The sequence below is a fragment of the Podarcis filfolensis genome (genome assembly GCF_964270895.1).
Source record: "Podarcis filfolensis genome assembly, chromosome: 10".
Classification (NCBI taxonomy): domain Eukaryota; kingdom Metazoa; phylum Chordata; class Lepidosauria; order Squamata; family Lacertidae; genus Podarcis; species Podarcis filfolensis.
In genome coordinates, this window is record NC_139612.1 from 51421995 (window position 1) to 51444295 (window position 22301).

At 44.0% G+C, this 22301-nt stretch overlaps 1 protein-coding gene and 1 long non-coding RNA gene across 5 annotated transcripts in view; one reads left to right on the plus strand and one right to left on the minus strand.

The window, feature by feature from the left end:
• The window catches only part of TXNRD1 (thioredoxin reductase 1), a 31094-nt gene extending 29697 nt beyond the window's left edge, over positions 1-1397 (minus strand). Inside the window, exon 1 of one of the 2 annotated variants that reach the window (XM_083574109.1) lies at positions 1234-1397. In XM_083574109.1, the coding sequence (XP_083430235.1) occupies positions 1234-1302 (69 nt within the window). In that variant the 5' untranslated portion in view covers positions 1303-1397. Of the gene's footprint in view, positions 1-1109; positions 1141-1233 lie in introns of those variants that run through there. The other variant, XM_083574110.1, reaches the window with a different exon arrangement.
• A 12-nt stretch (positions 1398-1409) lies between these two features.
• Positions 1410-17552, plus strand: LOC310743731. Of its 3 annotated transcripts, none has more exons than XR_014539197.1 (3): positions 1410-1495; positions 10214-10273; positions 16942-17552. It is a non-coding gene; the product is annotated as an uncharacterized lncRNA (long non-coding RNA). The 3 variants fall into 3 exon arrangements; XR_014539198.1 differs by lacking the exon at positions 16942-17552 and adding an exon at positions 12158-12241; XR_014539199.1 differs by lacking the exon at positions 16942-17552 and adding an exon at positions 11763-12113.
• Positions 17553-22301: the final 4749 nt, after the last annotated feature.

Consider the following 22301-nt stretch of genomic DNA (forward strand, 5'->3'; position numbering starts at 1 on the left):
CAGATTAACTTCCCTCCCACCCACCCCTAGAGGAACATATTAATACATGAGATGTAACACAATTGTAGCCATAATCACCCTAAAAAAAAAGAAACAAATATGTTTGTCCACAGTCTGCAATATGTTGCTGGTGGCCGGTAGCCATGTTCCTTTGTGTACGCATATGCAATAAAGTCAAACCATTATTTTCTAGACATTATCTCTTGCTAATAGGAACTCCGAGGGCCCGGCTTACCTGCACACCCCTTCTCCACTCTAAGCCCTCAAGTGTTCACCCTGAACAGGCCTAAAGACTTGGATGAAAATGCTCCTACCCTTGACCTCAAGGCAAGTCAGGAATGAACTTACTGCCAACTGGGCTCACTACTGCACAGATCTATCTACTCCCTGGCCAGATCTCTGTACTTCGGCCATTTCCTGCAATTTATATCCCACCTTTCCTCCAAGGAGTTTAAAGTGGTTTAAAGTGCATGGTTCCTCCCTCCCCGTTTTATCCTCAAAACAACCCTGGGAAATAAGTTAGGCAATGCCTGGCCCCAGCAGGTCACCCAATGAGCTTCATGGCTGCCCAGGTCCACATCCAATCCCTCCTCTATCTGCTACACCACACAGACTAGAGCAGGCATAGGCAAACTCAGCCCTCCAGATGTTTTGGGACTACAAATCCCATCATCCCTAGCTAAGAAGACCAGTGGTCAGGGATGATGGGAGTTGTAGTCCCAAAACATCTGGAGGGCCGAGTTTGCCTATGCCTGGACTTAGAGGGATATTAAATTTAAACTACAGCACGGGGGGGGGGGCGGCATTCCAATGCACTATTCTATCATGACGCCTCCCTTTCAAAGCCACGCTGCTTTTTAAAAAATAAGTGTTATCCGAAGATTTCACTCTTCCCCCTTGTCCCGCCCCATATGCTTCGAAGTGCCCGCGAGAAAACCTAAGACCAAAACACAGGAAGACGACACGCATTCGCTGAACGAAGCAAACGGTGCTTGAGGCTTTGTGGGGGAGGGAAAGCAAGACTTACAGCGCAATCCCATGCACGTTTACTCAGAAGTAAGTTTCCCGCCCGCCAAGTTCAGTGCACGATCCCATGCAAGTTTACTCACGAACAAGCCCCACGGATTTCAATGGGCCTTTAACCCCTGGCCGGGGGGGGGGTTAGAGCACTGCTTTAGACGGGCGTTTAAGGACGCCGGTGAGAGCTTTCTTTCGTTTCCAGCCGTTTCCTACCTTCCCAGTCTTCTCTTGACCTCCGATCTGGTTCTGTCGGACGAAAACGACCGGCACCGACGGCTCCATGGCGACTTCCAGGACCGCGACTCTCAGCAGCGGCGCATCTTCTGCAAAGGGGAAGAAAGGAGAAGCACGCCGCGTGCGCGAGGAACGCCTTTTATGACGCTTCGAGCCCGGGGATTGGGGGGCGTGGCCTCCCGCCTCCCCAGCGCCGCGTCTCGCCAAGTTCCTTGAAGCTCTGCGCTGAGTCAAAGGCAAAGTAAGCATGACTTGCTGTTTCTGTGACTCTCCGCCCCCCCCCCCCCGGCTTCTTCCTCCTTCCTCCTCATTACGTGCCACCGATCGAACCGGGACGAATTCGCAACGTTTCTTTTTTTGGGGTGGGGGTGGGGCTCCTCGGCAGCAAGACCCAATGGCTTCAAGTTGCAAGAAAGGAAATGCCGACTAAACATTGTGGGGAGGGGGCGGACTTTCTGACAGCTGTTCCGCAGTGGAACAGAATTCCGCGAGAGGTGGTGGATTCTCCTTCCTTGGGGGAGTTTTAAGCAGAGGTTGGATGGCCATCTGTCATGGATGCATTAGCTGAGATTCGTGCATTGCAGGGGGGGGGTTGGACTAGATGACCCTGGGGGGTCCCTTCCAAGTCTTAAGATTCTATTATTCTAGTGAGTTCAGCGAGACTGCTTAATCTTTCTGCTCAGTTCCTGTTTGCCCTGGCTCACTTCCTTAAAGATGTTCACATATTATTGAATGCAAGGATCAGACATCCACTTTCCATTTCATTCTGAGCAAGGGACAAATGCAAAGGACTTATCTCTGTCAGCAAATATGTAAAACAGTGCCTGATATAAGTGCCTTTCCCTCCATTGATGGGAGAGGGTGCCTGTAGCATGTTGCAGTCCTGTTTCTTTTTCTGCCTTTAGACGTGGTATTCATTTTGTGACTTGTGCCCATGCTATCCTACCTGGATAGCTCAATTGATTACAGTGTGGTCCTGATAACACCAAGATTGCAGGTTCGATCCCGGTGTGGGACAGCTGCATATTCCTGCACTGCAGGGGGTTGGACTAGATGATTCTCAAAATTCCTTCCAACTCTACCATTATAGGGTTTTCAAAATTCCATATGTGCCCACTGACTCCAAAAGGATGGCATCTGCTGATTTAAGTGCTTCGACAGGCATTAGCATTGGGGGGGGGTGTTTAAAAAGGCTGAAAGTTACCAAACAGTTTACATAAAAAGAGTCTGCTGGAACCTTTAACAGATTTATTGTAGTATGCATTTTCATTGACTGAAAGCCCACTTCATCAAATATGTGAGCTTCAGCTGGCAATCAGACAGAGGGACTTTATCATATGCATGCCTGAGTTTAGAGGGAAAGATTGAACCTGAAATGTGCAGTCTGTGACATTGTGTGTGCACAGCTCAAATATACACATGATAAGAACAGCGGTTAATCACAGCAGGAGTAATTAGCAATAATTACTGATTTAGCACCTTTAGTGGACCTTGGTCTGGATTGCATCCTAAGCAAATAGAATAAAACGTTCTGGTAAAATATAGTTCCGCAATCTCACACTGGAGCCTCTGAAAGTATTTTGTTGAAGGCTCCCTTGGGCCAGGAGCCCAGTGTTCTGGGAAACTGAAATATTCTCCCACTGGTTCCTGAATGCCGCCATTTTTTGAATCAGATTTGTGCTCATTTACATCTCAGGACACAAACTGATATACAGTACAAGCCAAAGCAAATGTGTATTCTTTATTTCTCCAAAGTCTCTTATGTCTTTAAAAGCACAAGTATGAAAGCTGTACTAGGGGTATTTTGGAATACTAGCTAGGATCGTGGAATGGATCCATCAGGAACACCACATACCAGCACCTTTTTGATTAGTACTTGTGCTAGAATTCAGATACTATTGTATGTATCTCCTCTGGTCCCTGGTGAATAATTCCCATAAAGAACAAGGGGTAAAGTAACACTGCTGTTTTTCCCTTCCCACGCCTATTATTGGATCACTTATATGAGGCCTCAGGCGTCATATAAATCCAAGTTACGTATACTTTGGATCACATTTCACAGAGATAAAAGGAACTTGTTTTCAAGTAACTGTGATCAGAACAAGGGTGCCACACTTCAGGCAGATCAACCAGTTAAGGCCTTATATAAACAAGTTTAATGCCTTCAATAACATTGTCTTAAAGAAGCTTTTAAAGGAACGCTTCATTTTCTGCTACCTCCCAGAAATCACAGGACACACATAGACACAGGCAAGACCAAAGACGTTGTGTGGATATTTTTAACAGCCACTCCCTTTTTGTTCTGGGCTAGCAGCCAGTGGCAGCATGACAAAGCAAAAACACACTTGTTCAATAGCATGGCAGAGATCGAAAGCTGGGATGGAGAATCTTTTTCATCTCGAAGGCCACATTTCACTTCTGGGAAGCTCTCTGAAAAGGGAGATGAGCGCCACACCCCACAGCTACCTTTGACTGGACTTAACCATCCAGGGGTCCTTCACCTTACCTTTTACCTGCAACTGAAACACAGTATGAGGACTCTGAATGAGGTGTATGGGGTGGGAGGGGAGGGGTCGTACCTTTGGTGTGCTCCTTCTGGGGTAGTTTGTCCACCTTTGGTCCCCACCCTGTACTCAGCTCTCACCTGTGACTCTCAGAAGTTGTCAACATGTAACAGCAGCCACACCCCGGGAACAGCTTTTACTGGCTGGCTAGAGAGTAGCCAGTGGGGTACCAAACCCTTGGTGAGTTAGGGGCTTCCCCTGCATGTGAAGACAGGCTCTGGCAGATTGAGTGGACAAGACCAATAGTAGGTCCAGTGGTCAAGCCGGTGGTTTCTGCATGTGCTGTATAGAGAAGTGAAGGGCAGATGGCATTTGCCAACCTGGAATAGGGAGTCCATCTAGGACATAGGTAGGCAAACTAAGGTCTGGGGGCCGGATCCGGCCCAATCGCCTTCTAAATCTGGCCTGCAGATGGTCCGGGAATCAGCGTGTTTTTGCATGAGTAGAATGTGTCCTTTTATTTAAAATGCATCTCTGGGTTATTTGTGGGGCATAGGAATTTGTTCATTTCCACCCCCCCTTCAAAATATAGTCCGCCCCCCTCCCCCCAAGGTCTGAGGGACAGTGGACCAGCCCCCTGCTGAAAAAGTTTGCTGACCCCTGATCTAGGAGATGGAAAACTCTAATCCTAAACCTCCGCTGCCTTGCAGGACATCTTTGGGAGAAGAAAAGGCTAAGGTGTACATCCTACACAAATCTGGAGTGGGGTCCCTAAGACAGTTGGATACCAACGCCTTGTACACCTCCTCCTGGCAACTCCTGCAGCCAAGATGCCCAATGTATTGCTCTGCTTTCCTGTGTACCACACCAGCAAGGCCAAGGGGAGGGTCTTGTCATCTGGGCAGCCCAGGATCTCCAGACACACTGCCCAGGCTTACACCCCTAGATGGTCACTCAAACCACTAACATAGCGGTTTGACTTCGCCCCCGGAGGCACACTCCATTGTCTCTTGAGATAGACAGATGCCAACAATGACTCTGTGCACAGAGAGTGGGATTGAATCATGCCCACTTGCCCTTGCTAACCCTGTCGTCGTCCGTTCCGCCCGCCTCGCCATTCACCGCATCCCCGGGTGCATTCAGCATGTCTGAAAGCCATCCTGTCTACAGCTGAAGCTAGCAACCATTGACTAAACATAGCTGTTTGTATGTGCCTTCAGATGATATCCCAAATGAGGACAGGGGCAGTGTCGGTGGGTAAATTACAGTGCTCAGAATTACTTGAGGGAAATTATGTGCTTTGAATGTGCTTTAAAGGTACATTGCATACACAGCCTAAAAGTCACCGTGGGAATTACTTCTTGTAGAGATGCCTCGGAATGAGCGGTTAAGCTCCCTGGCTGATTGTCATAAGACAGGAGGAAAAGACAGACAAAGAGGGAGGGAAACAAGTATCTTGTGAGCTTCGGACAACTGGTTGTGTAACCTATTAAAATGCCGTGAGAGAAAAGCAGCTATTACTTAAGTATGAAAATCCAGTCTTTCGTAATCTACCCTGCACCCCTAAATATGCTGATATAAGAAGATCTGGATTCTTTGGGTATCGCAAAGAAATAAACAAGAGTAACCAGACTTGTAAATGAAAATTAAGGTATCAGGTGAATGTTGGGGGAGGCATAATTTGGCTGACAATTAGCAAAATTGCTCCGTAGGGGGTTAGCTTAGAAAATAATTATGGTTTGGTGTTTTAAACTGATCTATTGGTGTGGTTGTTCTACAAATTTAATTTTTTGCAATAGTTGTACATTCAAGTCTCTTGTCAAGATACATTCACTGTTGATGGAGACAGGGCACTTCCATTTTGTGGGGGCTGTATTAGGTGCCTGGCAGTGAGTGCACAGGCCAAACACATTGGAACTGTGCCAATTCCCCTGCTAAACCCCACAAGGCAGACTTTTCATCTCCGATTTTCCTCTGAATCTTTGCAGTGGGTTTTACCAGAGCTTTGGGCTGTTTCCCAGAACATCACAGTTGTTGTGATTAATCAACTAGGACAGTTAAAGTTGATTAACCTTAAATTGATTAGTCCCATGAGTTTTAATTGATGAACTGGTTAGCTGCAGTTTGCATATGACTGCTACAACAGCCTTGAAGGAAAAGCACACTTTGTCCTTAGGTGTATTGATACATCAGCTGGAACTATCTTGGAAAGGGCATTCTGTCTTGCACTTCTGCAATGTGCCTGCCAACTGCAGTTTTTATATGCACATATTGAAAATAATGTAACATTTAAAAGAACCATACAACACAGCAGCCACCCTGTTGCCTGATTAATCAGGGATGTCTGTTCAGTGGACTGATGAATCAAATGATTAAACTTTGCAGTCCTACAAATTATTCCTTGCCTTCTTGCCAACAGCAAGTAAAAAATTGCCTCTGGGCAAGGACAGGATGCTGTACTAAATAATGCAGTAATACTACAAATCACCCAGTAATTGCCTAGGTGTTTCATTCATGCTTATGTTCCCACCCTTATCCTGGAATTCTGGAGATTAAGATTTGAGAACAGGCTGTCTGCCTTAGCCCTGAGAAACTCCAGATCTTCTTTGCATGAGAAAACTTGCCCACTTCCTCACCTGCTTCTCTCCTGAGACAGTGGATGGGCTAGAGAGAAGCTTCTGCCCTGTCTCCCTGGACAGCATTGAGCCTAGGGCTCAGAATCCAGGACAATAATTATTGCAACACTGGTGTGACTATTATTTCCCAAACAGGCAAAGCTCTAAACTAGGGGTGGGTGAACCCGCACTCCTCCAGATTCCCATCAGCCCCAGTCATCATGGCCCACAGTCAAGGATGCTGGGAGTGGTTGTCTAGCAACATCCGGAGGGTCACAGGTTCCCCAGCCTTGTTCTGCCCTGAGATGCCTCCTTGGTTGCTCATTCCAAAAATGGACAAACTGCTGCCAGTCTGGCTCCTAGCTAAGGTGGAGGGTATATTAAGCCAAACGGTGCTTGTTTTCAGCAGTGCCAATGTGTGCATTAGATAAACCAGGAAATGCAAAAATTAAGCTGCAGTTACCCATTTTGAAATATTAAACTAATTATCAGGTTTTTTGTGGGGCGAGTGGAATTCAAACACACAGGAGCCAGGAAGTACTAGACAAGGAGGAAAGACAACAAAATGTGCAGGTTGCAATTCAATCGCGTTTTCACCCCTACACAATATAGCAAGCTGAGGAAGGAAAATCTGATTCTCATCAGTTTCTAACATGGGAGCATGTTCAGATATTTTACAGTGGAAGGGGCGCTTTAAGAAAAGTGATTTTAGAACTGCCCTAAAGGGCTTTGGTTTCCTATGTCTCTTTAATATTTTACTATTAAATACTTCCCTATTTGATTTTACATTAATAGTAAAATAATTTTAAAGGTTCCCTGGCTGTCCTGAACCTACAACCAGGTGTAGATAGGAGAATACAACAGTTTTGCGTGGAGCTTTTAAGCTGCCACACCTTTTGCACTGTGCAAAGTCTCAGCTACAGCATGACAAAGCAAAGAGAAAGTGCCCTATAATTATCATAGCTAGTCTCTAATAATGTTATATGCATGCATCTACATTCATTCCCTCTGCAGTGCATGACCAAACCTTCCTTTTTTCACTGTAGCTGTTTTCAATATGCTGATAAATTCCTGTTCTTGCTGTCTTTTTGTGGGATCTACCTCCCTTTTATGCTCTGCGCCCCAGTGTTTGTTACACCTTTCTCATACAAGACTGAAGTGCCCAACAGTTCACAGAAGTTTGTCTTTTGACTTAAAGAATCGTTAGAAGTTAGGAAAGTGAAAAGAGCTTGACTCGATTCAGCTATTTAACCTAGATATTCAGGACAGGCAGAGAATGGTTAGTATTTGAAGATAGTGAGATGCAGAAGAGGTGCATAAATAGGTTCAGTCCAGAAAATTATACTTTCCCACTTTGAGAAAGTTGCCACAAAAAGCCTCGACTTCCTGCCTTGCACACTCCTCATATTTTGAACTCATGGTTCCCCATTGACAACAGAACTGAGGGAACTGTGGTTTACATACACCATGGTTTGAGATCCAGGCTTGTTCTCAACAATCCTGGCTTGTTCTCAACAATCATAGTTTTCCAAGTTTGGCCATCACATGGCACTCTAGTTAGCTTAAAAGTGAAAGCTCTTCCTCCTCACAGGAGAGAGAGAGAGAGAGAACATAAGGTGCTGTCAGTGACAATGCGAATAGCATTAATAATGAAGAGCAGAGGTAGTGTGTTTGAGTGTGCGTTCAGGAGAAGACATACTGTATTTTTCGCCCTATAGGACGCACCGGCCCATAGGATGCACCTAGTTTTTTGGGGGGGGAATAAAGGGAAAAAAATTATTCCCCGCCGCGGCTTCAGAGCACCCCGCGCTCCGGGCAGCAGGCTGCTATCCGCAGCCTAGGGAGCCCTGCGGGAACTCCCACGGGCTCCCCAGGCTTGCTGATAGCTTCCTGAAGCCTGGAGAGCGAGAGGGGTCGGTGCGCACCGACCCCTCTCGCTCTCCAAGCTTCAGCGAAAGCCTGCATTCGCCCCATAGGACGCACACAGATTTCCCCTTCATTTTTGGAGGGGGAAAAGTGTGTCCTATAGGGCGAAAAATACGGTACATCATATTTCTAGAGCAGAAAGGCCAACCTGGAAGTGCCCTCATTATATTCAGTTGAAAACTACCTTTCCTCTCCCTGGTCAGTTCTCTTCATATAAAGCGGAAGCTGACTATGCACAACTCTTGTAGAGCTGTTTATGGTAATCTTGGGCATGCACATGCCCGTTTCCTGAATTACAGTTTGCAGGCAAGTGCAAACCATAGTTTGACCACTTAGACAAGATAGGAAACCAAGGTTTGCAGCTAAATGAACACTGGGAGTTCCAAAGGAAGGAGGGAGTATATGAGCTTGAGGTGCTCCTGCAACCTTGATTGTTCTCCAGTCCTGTGTTTTGTCTTGCTGCTTGCTCCTGCCTCCTCATCTGTCCTGAGGCCCTAACTTTTATTTTCCCCTTGTTTCTATCTTCAAATTCTTCCTTTAGCCCTGACTTTCCTCTTTGGTTTTGACTCCTGGCTTTGTTCCTCTACTCTGGTCCCCTAGCGCAACTCTTGGCTCCTGGTTTCCTAGCTTATCACAGACCGCTTCCCTGAACAATGTTATTGTTAATTATATGCTAATTAGAGGTTGATTAATTGACAAACAGCACAATTTAGACATAATACATTTGTGATTAGCCTAATTTCCCTTTGATTTAAAAATAATAGGTGCATATGATGAGAACTGGAAAACTACCGGTATGTAAGATAAATGAGATACAGATTTTGTACCTTCAATTTTGTGTTAATGAATAAAATAGCCAGTAGCATCAGCTTCTGTAATTCTTCAGTAACTTTAATTTAGCATCCACACTCTTCACCTACCAAATTCTGCATTACTTTGCATGAAAGCAAACACATTGCCTTCTTACAGAAGCTGCAAGTTTTACTGCTGAAGATCATAACATCGTTTTCATCTCTGAGTGTGTGATTAACTTCCAGTCTTCATATAGAAATATTACAACAAGATTAGATAAAGGCAAGCATGAACCTTATTTATGCTCAAACTGGATGGATGAAAATCAATTACTTAAAAAATGAAATAAATTGGAGTTGCAATTGTTTAAAAATAGTAACTATTTCAATAATATGGATATAAGCATATTCTCAGGACAGAAAAACATGGTTACACTATGGAACTCCTGCCACAGGGGGCAAGAAGACCACCAACTTGGATGGCTTTGAAAGAGGATTAGACAAATTCATGGAGGAGAATGCCATCAGTGGTTACTAGCTATGATGGCTAACTCCACCAGAGACAGATTTAGGGCAGTGCAACTGGTTCTGCCACACTGGGTGTCAAGCCTGGTTTTGTGGGCCCCATTATATACAAAACCCTTCCAGTAGAGGCCAGACAGGCCCCCTCCATATGGAACATCCAGCATCTGCAGAAGACTTTTTCTTACACTAGCAGGCATTTTAACTGAATTCTGTTTTTATCGTTTTAACTCACTTTCAGTTTCATTGCGTTCAGTTCCTCCTGTACGCTACTCAGAGGGTATTATAATTAAATGGTATATAAAATAAATAAATAACAATAGAGCCTGTAGCTTCCTGACCTAAAATGAGACACTGCGATTTAAACTTGCCTGGACTGGCTCTCCTCTGTTGCTGACCCCTGGAAACTTTTTGGACGTAGAATGATTATTTATGCCTAATCCTGGCTTGTATGACTTGACTTCCCCTATCGTTGTTTTGTGTGAGAGACATGGGGCTTCCTCACAGACTATGCCTGCCAGAGAAGGACAAGAACGGACATTTTGGTGTGTGTTGGTGACAAAATGATATCAGGTTTAAGAAGGTGTCATGTTTCCCTTAGGGTGACCACAAACCCCACCATATGACTTGGATGTCCGAAAGCACCATTAATCATAGTCAGGTGAGCTCTTTTGTACAGCCTCACTAATCTCTGCTTCTTTTGCCTTGTACATGATTACAATCTAGTTTCCATCATGTGTCCAGGGATGCAGTTGCTCAGCTTCAATTAAAGTTAATAGAGATGTTTTTGTCCAACTAAATAAATTGGGTTTTAACCACAAGACACTTGCAAATTACCCAAGCCTAGCAGCAGAACAGCCGCCTCCTAGCAGGCCAGGCTATTTGGGGAAGGGCCACAGCTCAGTGGTAGAGCTTCTGCTCTGTATGCAAAAGACCCGGGTTCAATCCCTGATATTTCCAAGTAAGGCTGGGAATGTCCCCTGCCTGAAACCCTAGAGAACTGCTACCAGTCAGTGTAGACAGTACTGAGCTGGATGGACCAATGGTCTGGTTCCATATAAGGCAGCTTCCTGTGTCCATCTAGCACAGTATTATCTACTCCAGTCTTCCCCAACCTGGTGCCCTCAGATGTTTTGGACTACAACTCCCATCAGCCCCAGCCAGCACGGTTGATAGGAGTTGCAGTCTGAAACATCAGGAGGGAGGAGCCTTTCCTACTATCTGCTGCCTGAATTTTTGCTCTCTATTTTTTTTACAATTTTATTTTGATTTTCAAAAGTTAATTACATATTTGGTTTCCCCCAATATTTTTAAGAAATGAAAACTTCCTCTCCACCCCTCCGTGGTTTCCCTGTTTCCCCTTATCTTGCTGCATATCATACCTAACTTCCCTCTTCATCCTAACTTAATACCGTATCTAAATTGTTTTACTGCTGGTTGCAGTTTAAATCCTACTTGTGGGTTAACCGGACTATTGTTACGTTTCTTCAGATACTCCACTGCTTATTGGAATTTCTTTCACAGAATGTTGAACTCAATGGACTTTGATCTGTTCTTTAAACAGGCATCATTTTTGTGCCATGTGAACGGAACAAAAGTCAAAGCTTGTAAGCTCCACTCTTATTCATTAGCTGAGAAGAGAATCAAAGCATTGGCAAGACCTCAAAAGCCATTTGGTCCAACACCCTGCTGATGCAGAAAATCCACTACAGAGAACCATAACTTTCTGGAATAATAGAATTGTTGAATTGCATTTGAACCTGTCCCTACAACCAGTTCCTGTGACTCAGGCTATGGACACATTAGTGCCTTAAAACACAGCAAAGTGGTTTCCCCTGCTGTCTATTAAAAGTCACATTTGCATGCTGATTTACACTCTAGAGAGGGTGCAGGGATGTCTTCGCCCGATGTATTACCAGATTCATTTCCCCATGTTAGTAACTCTTCCCCTGCTTCCTGAAACTCCAGGTCATTGCAGCTGTCGTCCACACATGCGCTGTCATCTGCGCATGCACAATAGATGCCTCAAATGCACACACACCGCAACTTATAAATTGGACGGAAGCTGGGTTTGAGGAAATGGCAGTGTTTCTCAAGAAACTACAGGCTATATGTGGGTTGTGGCTAACGTCATGTGTACTTGGCTTCAGGCACCAGTGGCAGGAGTATGCTGGAGTCACAGGAAGTGGGCAATGTGTACACAGCCCAAAGTGACATTCCAAGATATGGTCAATGACAGTTGGGGCCACAGTTGGACAATCAGAGGGCTGTTTCACCAGGTGCAATGAGTATCAGATCAATCCATGTATCAGTTTCATCATGGGAATCTGTCTAGAATTTGGAAATGTAAAGAAAAAGAAGGAACATTTTATCATATGTGGTAAGATTGTAAGAAAGTAAAAAACTTCTGGGAAATGATATATAATGAGATGAAAAAGATGTTGGAATATACATTTTTTAAAAAACCAGAAGCATTTTTACATTATATTATAGGTGAAGATATTAATAGGCAAGAATGTTAAATTGTTTTTATATGCAACAACAGCGGCAAGAGTTTTGTTAGCCCAGAAATGGAAGCAGGAAGAAATTCCAACAAAAGAATGGCAGACAAAATTAATGGACAACGCAGGAAGGATTCGAAACTTTCGACCAGAGATTCACAGAGGATTGGAAGAAATATATGAACTATTTGAAGAGCAACTGTAATCAACAAATTATGCTAGTAGGACTACAAGAAGTTGTGTAAGGAAAAATATATGAAATATTGCAAAGTAGAGAAAGAATAGTGGTATTAGTTTTGAGAGTTAAATGTAATAGTGGAAGTAAGAAATGTATACAAAGTGAATAGATCAGATGTGATTGATGGAAGTAAAAAAAAATGGTGTAAGAAATGAAAGTATGTTTAATTACTGTTGAAAATGATATGTTGAAAAAAATAATTAAAAATTATATTTAAAAAAAATTAAAAAATAAAAAAGAGAATCTGTCTAGAATTTCAACACCTTCTGAAGTTTAAGACGACCTCTACAGCCTCATTCCACCCCCTTCTTTTTAATATTCTCATTCCCTTGTCTTTTGCCATCATAAGAGTGCATCTATATACCAATGCACATTTGACCTTCTTCCCCAACACCTAGTGGATGGGGCATCAGAACAAGGGTCAGTCATCACTTCCATTTCCTTCATAGTTGTACACATTTTTTATGCCATTAAGTGTCATCTGTCCAAATGTGTCATGTTGTTGTCGCCATTAAAATAATGACCCAAAAGTTATTTTCAAGCGCAACCAGCTGCTTAGCCAACATTTTCCATTCCTGCCCTTTAGGTGTACACAGCAATAAGTCACGAGCCTTCAAAAGCGTTTGGCTGCCCCCTGCTATATAAAAGGAAGTCAAAGTTTAAAAGTTACTTTGCCATCAAACAGGGCTGCACTATTAAAAATAATAAAATTAAAGTTGGTGTGTGCAGCACATGTTTTTCATAGGACGTATGTTGGTCTAAGCACTCAGTAACATAAAAGAGACCTCTTCTTCCTCACTGTCAGCGCCGACAAATTACAACTAGGTTTTGTTCAGGAAAAGTAACTGTCCATAGTGAACATACCACATTTCTTTACTTAATGGATTTTAAAACTGCCTTTCAGGATAAATTAAGTTCCAAAGGTGGTTTGAAAATTATAGAGCATGGCAATGATGATGATGAAGAAGAAGAAGAAGAAGAAGAAGAAGAGTTTGGATTTGGTATCCTGCCTTTCACTCCCTTTAAGGAATCTTGAATCAGCTAAACATCTCCTTTCCCTTCCTCCCCCACAACAAACACTCTGTGAGGTGAGTGAGACTGAAAGACTTCAGAGAAGTTTGACTAGCCCAAGGTCACCCAGCCAGCAACTGCATGTGGAGGAGCAGGGAAGCGAACCTGGTTCACCAGATTATGAGACTACGCTCTTAACAACTACACCATGCTGGCTCACACTTATTGCCCCTTTTTGTTGTTGTTACTAAGAATCGTGGTTCAGCCGGCATTCTGCACATGCCCCAGAACTACTTGACTCTCTCAGCTTCACTCTGTGCAATGAGTGCAAGACTACTGTCAACGTAACGGAAGAACCAAGCATTGCTTCTGAAGCAGGCAATTTTCACATCATCTGTTTTGCTTCCTGTGGCCAAGAGCAGTTAAAAAGAATAGCTGCCCAACAGTTGCATGGATGAGATCCAGTTTAATTCTCTTTCACACATTAACCTTACCTTGTAGCTTACAGAACTGGGCTACTCACATGGGCAGCTGGAGCTGGGGGAAAGGGCCATCTCTTAATGGCGGAACATCTGCTTTGCATCTAGAAGGTTCCAGATTCAATCCTCAGTCTCTCCAGGTAGGGCTAGGAGAAAACCCTGCCTGAATCCTGAAGAGTCAGTGCAGAGGCAATACTGAGCTAGATAAGACCAGGATAAGGCAGCTTCCTATGTTCCTATTGATTTCGGCCATCGTACCCACAGGGAAATTGCATGGCATTCACAGCAGAAAAATGTACCTCAGATTATGAGTGTGGATATAGCTAAGAGATCTGAGCTCTACACTTGCAAACCGGATTAGATGGTTCTTATAGCTTAGCTACACACGCTACACAGGAAACCCGTGGCAGTTGTGGTCTTCTAAAACATCTGGAGGGCACAAGGTTGTCAGAGTAAGAGATTGACCTCTCTTCCCTTTCCCAGCTTTCCCACTCTGATCAATTTCATGGTCTCCTACAGCTGCTTGACATATTTTTTTATGCCCCAAGGGATCTGAACATGGATTTCCCCCTTAACCTATGGGTCTGGCCTTCAATGCAATCACCCCAAGCATAACATGCAAGGCCGCACCTAGATTTCAAGTAGTCTGTGGCTGACGTCAGTGTTCACTATGGGCTGTAGAGGCATGTCGAGATCACTTTCGTTTAACGTTAAAGCATCTCTAATTGCAACCTTACTGTGCTCTTAACTGAGCTAACACAGAGACCCTGCTACTGTCTTAAGCCCTGCTCTCATATATATATATATATATATATATATATATATATATATATATACACACACAGAGAGAGAGAGAGATACATATACATATACATATACATATACATATACATATACACACATACATATAGAGAGAGTGTGTGTGATTTTGGGGTATTTTCAGCTCTTGGGAAGGCTGAATGTTCTCAGTGCAACAGGTTTCTTGACAGCATCCATATTGCAATGTTTTGAATTAGAACAAAAGAATACCTTTCCAGCTGCCTTCGCTAATAAATCAACTCTTATTTATCACTTATAAAGAACAGCTTCCGGCTAATATGAGCGAAAACTGGAAGTCAGGTGGAAAGGACCAGTGGCAAAGTTCTAGGGCAGGGACTGGGGAATCTGCAGCCCTCCAAATGTTACTGGATGTTGCTCACCCTCCTGACCACTGACCATGGTCAATGTCAATATGGTGCAGTGGTGAGAAGCCAGGGTTCAAATCCCTGCCCAGCCAATAAGCTCACCTGGTGACCTTGGGCTGGTCACTGTCTCTCAGAGTAGCCTACCTCACAGGGTTCCTGTGAGGATGAAATGGGGTAAGGGAGGGCCATGCATGCCATCTTCAACTTTTTGGAGGAAAAGAAGGATAGTCATGTAAATAAACTGGCCATGCTTGCTGGGAACTGGAGTCCAGCACCTTCTGGAAGACTGGAGGGAATCCCTCTTCTAAGGCACAGAACAACCTATTGGACTGCCGGGTCTTCCATGCCACAACCACGTGCCTATTATCCTCTGGGCCAGATCTGCAGCCAGATTTTTCCACCTGCTCCACATCTGTATGTGAACAGCATGGTAGCCTGCCTGTTTTGAGTCAGCTCTGTTGTTTTCCTATAGGCAGCTTTGGTGCGGTGCCCCCTGGCCTTTCCTGCTTTCTGCTTGCCATACCCTGTAATCTAGATGAGCATCACAGGTCGCACTCCACCCTTAGGGAGGCTAAGATGTAAGGAATGTGTGGGTAGATAGCCTCTTGCACATCTATGCCAGTTCTAGGTGAATTTTAGTACTAAAGCTACAGTCATGCTCTAGCACTAAAAGGGAAATTCAGGGGCTGACTCTTGGTGTTTAGTATCTCCGCCTTTCAGGGCAAATTCCCCCAAAGAATCTGGGAACTGTAGTTTCCCCCTTAAAGAGCTACAATTCCCAGAACTCTTTTTGGGCAGGTGGCCATGTGCTTTAAATGTGTGTTGGAGGTTCTTGTGCATTGTGCGGATCTGTCCTCGTAGATGGACAAAACTTGGGTCTTCTATCAAGTGCAGATTTCCTGCAATAAATGTATGTAGCTATTCTCAAAAGAGTCTCAGTGTGATTATACTCAGGAGGATATAATGTGCTCCCCCAGCAGGGATTCAGCAGTCAGTTCAGCTTCTGCCAGTGTTTTAACACCAACAGACTCTCTAGGAGCAGAAGAAGCCCACACCAACTTTCCTGTTGTGACCGAATGGATAGGTATTTATCCAGTTATTGTCCCACACATCCAGTAGGTAGGTGGAAGAGAAGTGAAGTCAGCCCAGAGAGTGGGGTCCTATGTACAACGGATGCCTCTGTATAGCCCCATGAAAACAGCTGATCTTCTTAGACCATGTCCAGGTTCCTTCCATCCCCAGTAGTTTATATACTGTTTATCCTTTCCCCACCTGCAGTGCCTGCAGTATTGTGGATTTTCTGGGCAATGTTCTGGGGGGGTGTCCTATGCAGATTAGCATAATTTGCATAGCATTTTTTCCAGCTTACATTAGAAAATTGACTGATGCCTTGGACAGTGATCTAATTCTGCATGTCTTGTTTTGCTCATATTTAGTAAACAAAGTTAAGCGCTTTGAAATTGTAAAGCTTGCCTAATCCTCTGTTTGCAGTTGGCATCCGCTCATTGTTACTAATGAACTTATGAAACAGATTCACCCCCCCAAAAAAATTAACAACCTGGGAAATTTCCCGCCCCACATCCCTGCCCATTTGTTCATTAAACTGTCATGTCATGTCTCATGAAGCCTCACAGCCCACAAACCACTAATTGCAGAGTTGCCTCTATTGCAAGGCTAGGGAACCTGCGGCTGTTCAGGTAGTTTTGGACTAAAACTCCCATCATTCTTGACCATTGGCTATGCTGGCTGAGGATGATAGGAATTGTAGTCCAATAGCATCCACAGGGTCAGAGGTTCCCAGTTCCTGCTCTGTTGTAATGCTGTGTGGGAATCCTGTTGTTTTATGGTAAATATTCCTGATGCAAATCGAACTAAAGATCTTATAGATATATTGACAGATGAATTTTCCTCCACAGGCTTTTAACCCCAAACCAGAAGATTGGGTTTGTGACAACACAGCGTAATGCTTTAAGCATTTTCCACCACCATGGTGTACTCCAGGTGTGTTGAACTACAATTCCCATCAGCCCCAGCCAACATGGCCTTCTTAGTTGTGGCACCGACATCTGGAACTCCCTCCCATGTGCTGTTTGTGAGGCGGAAGCAAATTGTGGCAAATTGTAAAAGCCTCCTGAAGATCCATCTATCTGGCCAATCTTCCAGTGGTTTGTAACCTTCATCTCATCTTTGTGTTTTGTTCTTTCATTGAGTTTTTACTGAATGTTTTATTGACAGTTTCCCTATTTTTAATTGATAGATTTCTTCATATTCTTGTTTGTAATGTGATATAGATTTTTCCTTTTCTCCCATTAATGATCTTAACTATCTTTTATGTGACCCGCCTAGGGAATTTGCATACTAAACAGAGTATATAAATATTATGCACGAATAAATAATATATATCCCGGTCCCACAAAAAGCTTTCAATGGAAAGCACGAGAGAGAGAGAGAGAAAATAAAGTCAAAAGATAGTGAAGAGATCCTTTTGATATATATTGCTGCTCTTAATATTTCCACATTTACTTTCACAGACTTCTGGATTCTTGTGCTACCCCATCAAAGCATTTCCTACCTATTTATAGAATGAAGGGATGGGTTAATTAGCACTTGCAAGGCACTTTGAAGGCTATAGCTGCAATCCTGAAGCCACTCTGCTTTGGTCTGTGCTTGCTTTGCAGAATATAATTCTCCATAAGGAATAGGTCTCAAAAGACCCAAAGCACCTACAGTATTTCCTTGAGTTCAATGGCACTGCAAACTTTGCAAATAGAGCAAACCTAGGAACCCTGGACTGCAGAGCGATGAATGTTTTCATAGTTGCAGTTGACAGCTGGAATATACCACCTAAGTCAGGGATGGGGACGTTTCCCCCCAGATGTTGTTGGACTCCAAATTCCACCCGCACGGCCAGTGGTGAGAGGTGAGGGGAACTGTAGTCCAACAACACCTGGAAGGCCACAAATTCCTCACTCCTGAACTTCAGTTCTACTAACCCTAGTTTAGGCCTATAAACTTAGCATTACATGCAAATGCAGCCATATCATAAAATTTCAGGTTTGGATGGAAGAAGGTGAATGGAATCTAGCCCAACATTGTCTAATCTGACTGGCAAAGGATGTCCGGCATCTCAGGCCAAGTTTCGCCCCCCGCCCCCCTCCTGCTAGGCTGATCCTTTTAACTGGAGATGGCAGCAACTGAACCTGGGTCCTTCTACATGCTAGCATGTGCTCTACCACTAAGCAATGTTCCATCTCCGTGCCTCTTCCACCTTGAAGCTCACTTGGTGAGACTGAGACACTCACTGCCTCTCAACCAGCCCCACACTATCAAAGCATGTATTTCACCTACATGTAATAAACACAAATCAACACCCTTTTTTGTTTTTTTGTTTTCACTGTCAAGTTTCCTGTGTCGCATGCTACTGGAAGTTTGCAAGTAAAGCTTTTTGTGCTATGGTGATTGAATGCTGGAGAACTGCACCTCTTGAATTCCAGCCTATCATGCCACAGAGAAATCTTAATGGGGTTCGGAGGCTGAGGTCAACAATCATCTCTGCCTTTAGTTCACAAATCCCTGGTGGAATCTAGACACATATTTAAAAAGTTGTGAAAAGGCTTTTTTAAAAAAAGTTTTGAAAAAATAATAATATTGAATTTGCCATATCTCACCATCGCCATCTAGTGTCACATTTGTATAATGTACTTTACAACACACTTAAAAGTTATATTTGCAGCTGTATAGCTGAGTCCCCTCTCTTCCCTCAGCTGTCTATCTACATTATGAAGCTAATAAAACTGGCCTGCCTCATAGGGTGGTTGTAAGGATTAGGAAGTGATAACAACACAATTATGATTATGATATTTATTTATATCCTGCCTTTTCCTCAGACTGAAACTCAAGGCAGCTTACGCAAATTAAAACAACACAGATAAAACACAAAAAGCTAAAACCATACAAAAGATAATAGTGATTGGACATGAAAATCACTTAAAAAGTAATTAAACTATAACAGAATTAAAACAATATGCAAACAAATCTATTAAAATAAATAGTAAAAACTCCACAGCAGTATTAAAAGTGTTTTTCCAAACAAACAAACAAACAAACAGGCAGGTGCCCTTCTGGAGGAAGTGGGTCTTATTCCTAAGTAAACTTATGTACGATTGCACTACAAATGCACTACAGTGGTACCTTGGGTTACATACGCTTCAGGTTACATACGCTTCAGGTTACAGACTCCGCTAACCCAGAAATAGTACCTCGGATTAAGAACTTTGCTTCAGGATGAGAACAGAAATCATGTTCTGGCGGCGCTACGGCAGCAGGAGGCCCCATTAGCTAAAGTGGTGCTTCAGGTTAAGAACAGTTTCAGGTTAAGAACGGACCTCCGGAACGAATTAAGTACATAACCAGAGGTACCACTGTATTACCAACTTCATGCGCTCCAAATCCTAGAATTATAGAGTTGGAAGGGACCCTGACGATTATCTGGTCCAACCCCCTGCAGTGCAGGAATATGCAGCTGTCCCATACAGGGATTGAACCTGCAATCTTGGTGTTATCAGCACCGCACTGTAATCAGCTGAGCTATCCAGGCAGGATAACATGGGCACCTGTCACAAAACAAATACCACATGTAAAGGCAGAAAAAGAGACAGGACCGCAACATGATCAAACCTGCAACCTTAGACTTATCAGCACCCTGCTCTAACCAAACTGAACTATCCAGGCTCACAACACCCTTGAGCCCCAGCCGCCACATGCTTACGGGGGCTGATGGGGTTTGTCCCCCAAAACATGTGGAAGGCACCGGTTTGGCAAATGCCTGTGGTCTGCAAAACAAGCCACAAACCTAAGTGAAGCCCTGCTTTGATTTATCAGCCCCAAGTCTTTCAATGGGCGACTTCTTTGGGCTCACTCTTTCTCTCTCTCACTTTGCCTCATGGGGTTGCTGCAAAAGGTAAAAAGGGGACGGGGAAGGAGGAAAATAACTTTTTATGTTGCACCCAGTCCTTTAGGACAATATTTTTTTAAAAAAAATACATAAATTAATGAGCTGATTAACAGCTTTTTAAAAAAATCTCTTAAGTGGTGTCCAAAAAATAAACAATATTACTGAAACAGAAATAAAGAGGTCCAAAAAATGAATGAAGTTGAATGCCAACAAAACACACCCACACTAACCAATAAAATATTAGTAAAATGATAACCAATAAAAAATCTAAATGGGAAAGGATGCTAAGTGAACCCGGAATATCCCTTCCGTCACTCCGAACGAAGAGCAAGGAGAAGTCTAGGCTTTACCCACCTGGGGCGGGCGGGGCTTTTGCCCTGGGGTCGCGGCTGGCGGTGCCCGCGGGCGCCTGGCGAACCACTTTGCCCTTCCTCACGGAGCTGCCCATGACGCCCCAGCACTCGCAGCGCCCCCTGCTGGCCGTTGGGCGCAAACGCCGCCGGGAACCCAGCGGGCGCAGCTGGCGGGGCGCGTATTGAGGTCTCTCTCGTGTCTCTCCCTTCGCGCGAGCAGCAGGAACGGAGCCTCCGAGGGAAGCGGGGCCGCTGCAGCCTTGCAGCCTTTCGGGAGTTTCGCGCTGCCAAGAAGGAGCTACCGCGCCTTTTCTGCCATCGTGCCGGTTGCGATGGCAATCGGATGCCAAACAAATGAATGAAATCCCGGACTAGGGAAGGGAAGGCGCGACCCCTGCTGGCCTAAGCAGCTTATGCTACTATTTTGTCAAGGGGAATTTACTCCAGACTCTCGGTGTTTTGTGGGAGGGATTCAGCGGCAAACTAGAACTTTAGGTTTCCTCATTTTGAAGCGCGGAGCGCATTAAAAGGAGCTCTGTCACCTCAGCACAACAAATTCCGTTAAACTAACAAGCCTAACTTCTTGTGGTTTGAGAAGTGATGAGGAAATACATTTTAAAAATGGGATCAACAAATGACTAAAAAGAAGATGTGCAAACTCCCCACAAACAGATCAAGATGTTTTAGATTATATCTGGTCTTCATTGAGCTTTGTTATTCTTTTTTCTTTATGGTGGTTAGTGGCCTAAACCACTGAGCCTCTTGGGCGTGCCAATCAGAAGGTCGCAGGTTCGAATCTGCATGACAGGGTGAGCTCTTGTAGCTCTGTCCCAGCATCTGCCAACCTAGCAGTTTGAAAGCACACCAGGGCAAGTAGATAAACAGGTACCACTGCGGTGGGAAGGTAAACGGTGTTTCTGTGTGCTCTGGCTTCTGTCTTGGTGTCCCATAAATGGTTTAGTCATGCTGTCCACATGACCTGAAAAGCTGTCTGCAGACAAACGCCGGCTCCCTCAGCCTGAAGCGGGAGGAGTGCCACAACTCCATAGTCACCTTTGACTGGACTTAACTGTCCAGGGGTCCTTTACCTTTTACCTTTTTACAGCAACCAGCATACATCCTGAAAACCCAGTTCCAACATCATGCAGAATGGACCTCCTCTGAGGATGGTATCTGCAAGATGCCCTTGTTAGAGTTTTGTGAGTGGAATTCCCTGATTTGGACCACGTGCACAGTATGAACCAATAAGCTCTCCATAGCAAGAAAGAGTTCCAAAATTTCACTGCAAACTGTCTTTAAACTTGTCACAAAATGTACAGATTGACACATTGCTCTTAAACAACCAGCAATGCAGTCCAGTTTTCTTAAAGTTCTTACTTGCTGATATAGGCCAATAACTATTCTCTCTCTGGTCCAGAGAGAGAATCAGATAAGCTAGTTGTTTCTTCAGTATGCTGGCAGCTTCTGAGACTCACCCACTACTTCTGGGGATGAATAATCCATTAACAAAAACACTGAAACAAAGGTCCCAACCCCTTGTTGCAGCTTTAACTGCAAAAGCACTTTTTGGCACTTGTTGCAGTTCTCTGCAAAACAGTCATTCTGAAAATGCAAACATCCAATAAGTTTCATACACAATGCATGCAAACAGCATTTTATGCACATTAAACACCTATCTTTTACAGCTCTGTCCTGCAGAGCATAATGATCGATTGTGTATTGTTGTGGGGAAAATACCTACCCAGGGTTTGTTGCCGGCTGAGTCTATCTAATCTGCCGCCATGACTGGATTGATCAACCAAAACAGAATTTTATTTCTTACTCAAGTATGAAAGGTAGGAATCAGGAAAACTACTTAAAATGCTAGACTCTCATGGCAAATTAAAGAACACTTTTGTACCACTTTACAAATGAGTCGAGGAATACTGCTGCAGGCAGGCAGATTAAAAAAAAAAATTCTCACCAGTCC